Genomic DNA, 10,468 nt, shown 5'->3' with positions numbered 1-10,468 from the left:
ACACAGAAAGTTAAATAGTCATAAGAAAAATTTAGCTCTTTTAATAATAAGAAGACTCAGTTAACTGAAGCAATTATAGATCTGAGGAGAAAGGAAATTATCTTAATAAAACATAAAATTTTTGCTTTCCCACCATTATTTCTGATTAAGAGTATGCCCAGTAGGAACCATACCTGGTTCCAGGGGACACTGGTCCATGAAAAAATATTGAGATTTAATTTTTAAAAATTACATCAATAGAAGGAAAGCATTTTTTCTGTTGGTGCAGAGAAGCTAACATAAGTGGTGCTGCTCTAAACATTTTTATTTTTATTTTCAGTGTAGTAGCCATCAGTCCTGTAGTCATAATGTTACAGGCACCTCTCACAGACACCAGAGAGGTGTGATTGGAGAGCCCCCTGAGTCAATGGGAGAGGGCTGTTCCCAACCTCGGTTCTTGTCTTCTCATAGAAATGATATTATACGAGAGATTGTGATTGCGTTGTGATAAAGTGAATTTATTAAAACATTAAAGCAAATGAATTAAAAAAATTAAAGCATACACAGTTATCAGCGAAGCAAGGCAAGCAAATCTATATATCTGGCTTATGAAGCACAGAGGGGCTCTCAGCTTAATCTGAAGAGCAAGTGGGATGGGGGTTTCTGCCTTATATACCCACTTGTCTATAAGATTAAAAATATTCCTCTGCCAGATATCCTGGTACAGGTTAACTCCTTGTTATGGTTTTCCCGCAATTTATGAGAAGTACCTGGTAACTTTATCTTGACAAACCCAAGACCACTGACTTCACTGTTGAAACAATGGGCCCTCTTCTTTTCCCCTCCTCCATGCTGTTTTAACAGCTTCAGGATGATTCCCACTAAGTTGTCTCTCTGATTAGTTTGAATTAAGATTCCTCCTCTCCCCCTTCCGTTCCCTCTCCTCTCCAGCATTCTTTTGTGAGAAGGAGAGGTTTTAACCCTTTGTTCTCAGAATAAGGTCATGCTACAAGCGGCCTGCAAAGCTTTTTGGCTTTGTTTAATTTTCCTGCCTCAGTTTCCATATTCCTCCTGCCCTGGAACTTCCCTAGTCTCTTACTATCCTATAACAATAATATCTAATTTCTTATCTTTGCAAACAGTTCTTTAGGACATAATGCTGGTTTAGGCCCAGTCCAAATGTTATTTTGCCCTGTTTTAACATTTCAAAGGTTTGAGGCATAAGACATGCAAGGCAGGTCCTCTGGGATGGCAGTTCCAGCTCCATTTTAAAGTGGCTCTGTTTACATTACTTTTTATAGTAGGAAGCTCATGTGAGGCTTGTATACATTAAACTTAAATCTAAATTCATGGAATTGAGTGATAAGTTAAAGATACCCTCCCCATCACTTACCTGAATACTTCCTTCCTCAATTCCCCTCTTCACAATGCTTATGCCCTCTACCCTGAGGGTCTGGCTAGCAGGGGCTGCAGCCATCTCTGGCTGAGATAACCCTGGGCATGTAGCTAGGGGGCGCCTGGGGAGCCGTCAACAAGTTCTAGTTGAGGTTGCCAGGTGCATGGGGCACCTGGGGTGCCCCGGTGGGCCGGTTTTCTGAGGCTGCAGGGAACGTGGCGCTGGGCTCCTGGGGCCGCAGGGGTCGCACGGTCAGGGTGGCAGGGGTATGCGGCTCCAGGGGGCTTACTGGGGGCCCGGGTGAATGGGTCTGCAGCAGGTGCTCCTTGAGTTGGCCTGCGATGCAAGGCTCTGGGGGGCTGGCAGGCTGGGGCTGCAGTTAATGCAGGGTGCCCTGGTGGGCCAGCTGGCCTGGGCTGCAGCAGTTGCAGAGCAAGAGGCCTAGGATGGGGGCCTCTGGGGGTGCCCTGGGAGGCTGGCTCCCTGAGGCTGCCTCTAGTGCATGGCGGAGAGAGAGGGCGGGGGTACGCTGTGGAGGCTTTGCAGAGTGGCTGGAGCGCCATCTAGCGGGAGGGGGAATGTCAACAATGGCGTTTGCCAGCTCCTCAGATCCAAGTGAGTTCCTGCAAGTTCCGCACACATTTATTTGGCAGGTGCCTTGGGGTTTGTAAATGGATTATCTTCATGTATAGTCTAGTTGCCCTTTAAATCGCTGTTTTATCACTGTGCCTCATAACAGGCGAGTCTGCCCTCCCCAGCCCCTCAGTGATATCCCTCTCCACCGCAGGTCTCCCCACTGGGGTGAGATTCCCTTGCTTACCCCATCTCAGTCTCTCCTGCCCTTCTCTATGTGGTCCCTCTCTCATTTGTTGATTAGGAGGAATTGCCCTATATGTAGGTGTATATTCCCTGTGTCCTACCCTGCCATCTTGGACCCGACTCCAAGATATAGTTTTAAATTCAAGTATCCAAGTCGTGGTTCCTTTAACCTGGTGGCAACCCTGCCATCATCTGGATCACCTGAGTTTCCTCTCTCAGCAGAGCACTCACTCCATCGTGTAGTCATTGTCAGTTTTGTCTCACTCCCCACTCGACCTTGGGCTCCTTGAGAGTAGGGACCATCTTCTTTGCCATGATGCAACTCCTAGAACCTAGCAGAGTGTCTGGCACAAATATTTGCTGAATGAGTAATCTCAATATTTGTTGAATGAGTGATCTCTACTGTCTCTATTCAAATTGATTGAGGATATTTAGCCATACTGAATGATCGAATACTCACTCTCCTAATCTCTTATGCTAGTCTATAATGTGGTGTAAAATGCCTCAACATTAAAATAAGAAAAGTACTTTGACTTTGCTATTGATGATCCAATTTCCTTACTTTGTAAAATGAGGTTTTAAAGACTCCTGTTGGCTTCAACTTTATTGATTACCCACTCCACCTAAACCCAACCCTTGCCTCTCACCCACCAACCCCACTATATGTTCAAATGAAAACCAGGATAGGGAAGTCGGAGCTTCTATGTTTGATGGGAAAGAGCCAGGGGTGGGCTAAACCTCACTTGCTCAGCCTTCCATGAATCCTCCACAGGCCTCTCCGGATGGACTTAACCAGGAAGCAAAGATAGAAACTATGGACTAGATGTTTCTCTTCAGCTCCAGAGGTATGCAAAACAATAATTATACCTGCGTCCATGCACACTTTTTTTCTTCAGTCCCCCCCCCCCCAGTTTTATTGAGATATAATTGACATTTAACATTGTGTAAATTTAAGATGTATCATATGGTGATTTGATGCATGCATTTACTGTGGAATGTTTACCAAGATAAGGATAATTAACACACCCTACACCTCACATAATTACCATGTTGTTGTTGTTATGTGGAGAACACTAAAGCTGTACTCCCATAGCAGCTTTCAAGTATGCCAAAGAGTATCTTTAACCAAGTCACCATGCTATAGATTAGGTCCCCAGAACATATTCATCTTATAGCCGAAAGTTTGTACTTTTTGACCAACATTTTCCCATTTCCCCACCCTCTAGCCCTTCATGTCCATTTTCTTTTAAATATTTAAATGGTATTAGATCAAATCCATTGAAAGAAAAAAAAAAAAATGCAGAGGAAGCAAATTCTGTTTCCGGAGAGCTGTATTCCCTTGCTTGTCATGATGTTTTGCTCAGTTTTTCTGTGTTTTGCCTCAGAGAGCACCCAAGCATTAAGGGTGGGTAGAAGGGCCCACCCTCCAGACTTATTGCTCAAATGCAGAGTGGGAAGGGAGTGGTGAAAAAGAAAGTGATGGGGACGCTTCTCATCCTTTAGAATATCCTGAGAAGTTCAATGCATAAACCCAGAATTAGTCTTAAGTTTGTGACTTGTAAAAAGAATGACAGGTATGATGTTTGCCAAAATTGGTTCTGATAAACGGACTGAAAGGACTGTCTCAGTACAGTTCTCAGTTATATGCTGGCAGGCTTTTAAAAAAATCAGACAACAGTAATAACAGATAAAAATCAACATGAAATGATTTACTGAGGAATTCACCTGGGGATGTAGAATCATAGCTGTGATCCTGGTCAGATATTTTAGAAGAATGGATACAGAGGGGGGGGTGTGAATAATATCACACAATGTCAGATAATCTTGTTTTTGCACTAGAAACAATATTTTTAAAGCCCTCCAACGAATTCACCTGGGGTTGTAGAATCATAGCTGTGATCCTGGTCAGATATTTTAAAAGAATGGATACAGAGGGGGGGTGTGTGTGTGTGTGTGCGTGTGTGTGTGTGTGTGTGTGTGCGCTTCTCTCAAGGCAGATGGTAAGAGGGAGTCGAGAAATATACAGATCTTGTAGTTTATCCTCAAACCTTCGGGAAGGGCTGTGTATTTTTCTCAGGCACAGATCTAACAGTCAATATGGATGTTTGGACTGTGTGGCGCCAAAGGGCACCATCTCCTCAAGGAGACATCACCTGCAGCCCAGGCCAGGGAGTCCCTGGGAGGGAGCCTGACTGTCTGTCATTGGGCCTGAGCAGCAGACGTGGCATCTGCAACTGTGGCATCCTCCTCTGAGGTGCTGCTCTTCTTAGCAACGCAAGCGGGTTTTCCAGCTGGGCCCTTCGGGATCTTGCCCTCTCCTCCTTCCGGGTTCTGGCCATGGGCGCCAGGCAGCTGCTGCGGGCGGTGTCGCGGGTTGTTGGGGCGGCGGAATGCATAGCGTTGCCGGGTCCTCTGTGGCAGGCCGCCGGCATCGCTCCTGCTCCCCTTGTTTTCTGCCTCCAGCAGCTCAGAGGACTTCGGACCAGGGGCAATGCCTCGGCCCCTAGGGCGACTCATCCGGTAGCTAGGGCCAGGCCCTCGGCGTGGCGGCGAGCCCTCGAGCCTTACGGCTGGGCCTGACCCAGACAGCTGGGCGGCCCGCGGGCCTCTGGCGGGAACAACGAGAGAAGGGCGGCAGGTCACGGCCGCGGCCCTGCGGAAGGGCGGAAAGCGCCGCAGCCCTTGGCCTCGGGGGCGGCTGGGCAGGCGGCGCCTCTGGCCCTGGGCTAAGGCGAAGTCTTCTCTGCTGCCCACGCCGTCGTCGACATTCTCCTCAGCGCCTCTGGCACCGCGATGCTGTGGCGCGCGACAGCTGATGTAGAAGCCGCGGCGGAAGAGGGGGCGGTTGGCAGCAAAGCGGCTGCCCTCCACTGGGGTGCCATCTGGTCCCGTCACGTTAGCAGCCTCGGTGCCTGCTTGCCCTGCACCACGTCGAACTCAACAGTCTCACCATCGCCCACGCTGCGCTGATACTCGTGGGGGTTGTTCCGGGTGATGGCTGTCTGGTGAACGAACACATCTTCCTGGGTGTCATGCCTGTTGATGAAACCGTACCCGTTCTTCACATTGAACCACTTGACGGATCCACTCACCCTCTTGGCGACGACTGTCTTGGGCGCTTGACTCTTGGCTCCAGCTGCTTCGGTGGCCTCAGGGATGGAGTCTCCGCTGAGGCTGCTGGTGACTAGGGCCTGGAGAAAATCTCCACCTCCCAAGGACGACAGATCTTTCTGCGCGGCTTGAGGGAAGACTGAGGTGGCTACCTCCTTGAGGGTGGCCTCTCCTGCCTCACTCATGAGGCCTTCTTTTCTCTCCTTCCTCTGAGAGTCCGAGGAAATCTGCCGCTAGGGAGTTAGGCAAGGATAAGGGTGGGGTTGTGGAGGCCGGAGCCTCGCTGGGAGGGTCTCAGGTCAGGGCCAAGGACTCTCTGGCTTTGCTCTGAGACTCTCGGGAGATGTCTGTGGCATCTCCTGGGAAACAGTGGCTGCAGCGGTGACGTCTCAATGGCTGGATCCTAGACCTGGCTCTAGCTAGGGGGTGGGGCCTATGAGCTCTGCCACGTGCTCCTGGCGCCACATCACAGCACTTCTTGGTAGGTCCCTACTAGAGAAGGGACACACGGGAAGTTCTAAGAAGTGGTCTTCTTGAAGACCCTCTTGCTTGCTTGAGTGGATGTGAAGAGAGGACCCACTTTACATCCCTCTCCCTTGGTTGGGGAGATCCACAGCCTTCTAAGGACACTCTCTAAGTACTCTCTTGCAAAACTCTGGTCCTCTTCCACCCCCTTGTGTGCCCTGTCTGTGAGTGAGACATTTTGTGTAACTTGACACAAAATGACAACCACATGAAATTAAGACCCAATCAAAGAAGCCCACTGTTTTGTTTTACTTTCGTTGTTCTTTGTTTTTTGTTTTCCTGCAGAGGGACAGAGGAATCCTGCTAGGGCTACAATGCTAGTACTGAGAGGACATTAAACTGGTACAGTTTTATCTAGACTAATGTTAGATTTGTAAAGCAGTGAGTCTGAGTAGGAACACTTTTGTAACAGGGATATTCTGAAAACCCTGTTGAACCCTGTGTTCTTGCCTACATAAAGCAAGCGATCACATCGAGTAAAATAGAGGTCAGGCAATTCTCCCTTGCCTTTAAATGCAGATACAAACTTTTTAATTTTTCAAATAGCTCTTTTATCTTCATCCTGAATTGGGCTTCTGATTTAATTATATAGAAACCCTAAGAATTCAGCCTGACTTCAGTATCTTATATATGGGAACTTAGTGATGTTGACTGTGATGGAGCCCTGGCCCTGCCTGAGTTTTTTTCCTGTGTTTCATCACATTGTGGCGGGAAAGAACTGTTATCCACTGCCCAAGGGCCTCCCTCCAACTCTGCAGCCAGAGTACCGGCAAGTAGCCTTCCCTAAGCCCAAGTGGGAGTGTGCTTTACTTTTTTATGTTTTGATGTACTTTCCCTTCTTTTTCTTTTTTTCCTTTTTAAAAATCTTTATTGTTAATTCTTATTTTGAGTCAGTGTCAGCACAGGATACTGTGTTAAGGTACAGCTAGCTTTCTGAAATATAGCCTTTCTGAAGTGAGGACAGAGCATGCTAAAATAGTAGATTGTAACTGACCAGAAAACTCAGTTTTCATTTATCAATAAGAAAAACAAGCCGTGTTGGCCTACCATTTTAGAATTTACAGAAACCTCTCACGTGCGCATTTGATCCTTATAACAACCACTCTATAAGGAAGTGGGACAGGTACTGTTTTTACTTCAGTTTGACAGATGAGGCAGCCGAGGCCCAAAGAGAGGAAGTTGCTTGCTTATGTTCAAATATTTAAACTTATCTCAGATAAATTACACTCCAGATCCAGGTCTCTTTCCACCACACCCCACTGGTCTTCATGTACAGTTTTGTCGCCTGTTTCACCTGATATCAGAGACCAGTGACCTCTTTCAGAGAGCTTATGGTCTCATACAACCCAGAACAGAACCAAAGAAATACCTCTCACGTGGCCGATCCGTCTCCCCGTGTCCAGACTCCTGGGTCTGGCACTCCCCAGGAACAAAAAATGCCTTCATATCAATTAATCAACAACCCCTGTCCCCCCCACCCCCTCCACACACACAATAACCTGCCTGAGCCCAATAGAAAGCAAATCCTACTTACTGTATACTCAGGAACCATTTCTTTACCACATTGATGTAATACAAAATGGAAGAACTGGTCTTGATTTTTCACTCTTTAAAAAAAAACAAACACTTCTTCAGGCACCATCTCTTATTGTTTTCACATCAAGCATGAGAGAGCGGCAGGCTACTGTCAGTATCCTGACACAACAGAGAGTAAGCCAGGGCAGCAGGGCAGGGAGCAGCTAACTGACCTAACCAAGGCCACCCAGGTAGTAAGTGCAGAGCTAAGGTAAAACCTCTGGACCTTCCGGCCTTCTGATTCCTAGTCCACTGTGCCCTTCGTGGCCCCATGAGGCCACTTCTATGATGTTGCCAATAGTTCTTTCACAAGCATATGTTTTTATTGATTTTAGGGAGGGGAAGGGAGGGGAAGGGGGGGAGAGAGAAGGGAGAGAGAGAGAGAGAGAGAGAGAGAGAGAGAGAGGAGAGAGAGAGACATTGATCAGCTGCCTCCTGCAAGGCTCAGCTGCCTCCTGCAAGGCCCTTACTTGGGATTGAGCCCACAATCCGGGAATGTGCCCTGACCTGGAATTGAACCAGGGACCTTTTGGTGCATGGGAGGACACCCTCCCAACTTAGCCACACTGGCCAAGGCAACACCTCTTTTTTTCACGTCCTGATAACTCTTTTTGCTGCTTCCAACATTCGTCATGCCCACCCATTCCCATCTCTGTGCCCGTGTTCACTTTTTCCTCATTCTCCTAGGAATACTTTTTCTCCTCTCCTCTGTCTATATAAATCTTACACACCCTTCTAGTCCCAGTCTTGAAATTCCCTCCCACCTCTATTCCAAATGCAACAGTCCACCTCGTTCTCTTTCTTCTCTGAAACCTAGCTGCACTGACAGCTTAGGATTAATGGCTACTCTACTTCTTTCCTATGTGTAAGGTTTTCTGTCTACTATTCCCAACTGGATTCTAAGGCCACTAATGACTGAACACTTTTTTCATCTCTCAGTTTCCTCTCTGGGTAACACAGTGCGGGGAACAGTGCTGGCTGTATAAAGGGCCACCACACGTGCACTTGTAGATTAAATCTGTGCATCTTTCCCCCCCCCTGGAAGTGGCTGCATCCTTGAATTCCTTACAGCTGCTAGCACAGCATCAGGCACAAAGTAGATGCTAAGGAGATTCACTGAGTTGGACTGAATATGACCTCTTGAGTATCCTGTTGTTGTTTTCATGATAGACAGGAAAGTGCTTTGGAACCATCATGGAGATCAATTAAACGCTCCTGGTTTGAGTGTCTCTTATGCAAGAAGAAAGGCACTGTGAAGAAAATTAATATGATATGAATTACTTGTTCAAACTTAAGGTTTAATTTGCTGAGTCCACTGTATTATTTTTATTGAAACCATCAGGTTCTGTTTCTCCCTCTCTCACCCCCCCCCCATCCCTCTCTCTCTCTCTCTTCACTTCATCCATCCTGTGAAGCACATTTTTTAATTTTTATTATTTAGGAGCTGGAGGTCAATTCAGGTTTAAGGTATACTGTCTGATCCATGGGCTTATCATTTAAAAATAAAATCTCTGCTGCTTCAGCCACAAAATGGGGCTGAACCCAAGACAGCAGAGTCCATCCAGGCTCATGATGAAAGGTAATAAATCACATTAATGAAAGGTAATAAATCACATTATCTAAGCTGAAGAGTAAACAAGTTGGCAGCCTTATGAGAGGATGAAAATGCTTCAGGGCCTCTTTTTTTTTTTTTTTTTTTTTACCAATTCACTGGTGGTTCCTGTTTGAAAGGTCAGTGAGCTAAACGGAAAAAAGAACCTTATCCATCTTACTCCTTCTATAACCATGCCATCAAGTCCAGCGTCTCTTGAGTGCTGCTTACTCTGCTTACTGTCCAAGGCAACAGAAAGATAACATAATACAAGCAGAAGTAATAAAAGGAGATCTAGAAAATGCAACTGAGAATGCCTACCCTTGCCCCATACCCTGCAAATGACCCATGGTAAAAGTCTGGGTGACTCCAGAGATACTATGGATGTCAATGAGTGGTTTAAAATATGGGCAGTGTTGCAATGTTCAGTGTACTCTCAGCTGAGGTTTTGGGAGCTAAAAATCATTTGAAAGAGCTAGGAATTTTAATTCAGAAGGTCTGGGTTTGACTCCTGGAATGGGCGAATGTCGTCTGTTTAGCCTTGAGCAAATCACGGCACCTTTCTGAGATGTGGTCTCCTGGCATGTAAAAAGAAAATATAAATGCTTTCTCTATGTAGTTCATAAAGTTGTTGTGGCAATTATGCAGAATACTTTATGTGAAAAATATATATATTATGTAAATAAGCCGTGAACATCTTGCCATATAATACTCTCGGTGTTAAAAAGAAAAAGAGGGAATGAAAAAGAAAAGACTGAAAGAAAGCATGATGGTTAACTTTGTCAATTTGGCTGAGCCACAGCACCCAAGTATGTGGCCAAACATTATTATGGATGATTCTGTGTGAGTACTTTTGGATGAGAATAACTTTTAAATCCATGGACTTTAAGTAAATTGCCATGTATAATGAGGGTGGGCCTTATCCAATCAAGTGAAGGCTAGAACAGAACACAAAATTGATCTCCCCTGAGCAAGAAGGAATTCTGCTGCTCATGGCCCTTGGACTTGATCTGCAACACTGGCTCTTCTCTATGTCTCCAGCTTGACGACCTTTGGACTTAAACTGCAGCCTTGGCTCTCCCTTCAGTAGCTAGTCTGTGAGCACATCCTGTAGACTTTGGACTTGCCAGTCTCCATAATCATATGAGCCAATTCCTTGAAATAAATCGCTCTCTCTCTCTCTGTCTCTCTATATCTGTATCTCTCCCTCTACACACACACACACACACACACACACACACACACACACACACACACACAAATTCATGCATCTTATTGGTTCTGTTTCTCTGAGAACCCTGACTCATGCAAACTTTGGTACCAGGGCTGTTTCTAAAGAACACAATCTTAAGAATGAGTTTTCTGAATTGATCGTAGGGCTCTATATTTCGCTCTCAAATCTGATTATATTTAAAGGCACTAATCATGGTATCAGCAGTAAAGAGCACCCTGATAGTCCATGGTGTTATGTG

The 10,468-nt window shown here is 46.1% G+C and overlaps 1 protein-coding gene across 1 annotated transcript; it reads right to left on the bottom strand.

Annotated features, from left to right (window-relative positions):
* Positions 1-4,393: 4,393 nt before the first annotated feature.
* Positions 4,394-5,490, bottom strand: LOC107544713 (Y-box-binding protein 3-like). Its single transcript, XM_087813365.1, has 2 exons — positions 5,145-5,490; positions 4,394-5,106 (listed from the first exon to the last, which is right to left on the bottom strand). The coding sequence occupies exons 1-2, from the start codon at positions 5,488-5,490 to the stop codon at positions 4,394-4,396; spliced, it is 1,059 nt and encodes a 352-aa protein (XP_087669491.1).
* Positions 5,491-10,468: the final 4,978 nt, after the last annotated feature.

Source organism: Miniopterus natalensis, chromosome X (assembly GCF_054644295.1).
Source record: "Miniopterus natalensis isolate mMinNat1 chromosome X, mMinNat1.hap1, whole genome shotgun sequence".
In the NCBI taxonomy this organism is placed as follows: domain Eukaryota; kingdom Metazoa; phylum Chordata; class Mammalia; order Chiroptera; family Miniopteridae; genus Miniopterus; species Miniopterus natalensis.
This window is presented reverse-complemented; position numbering and strand designations above follow the sequence as displayed.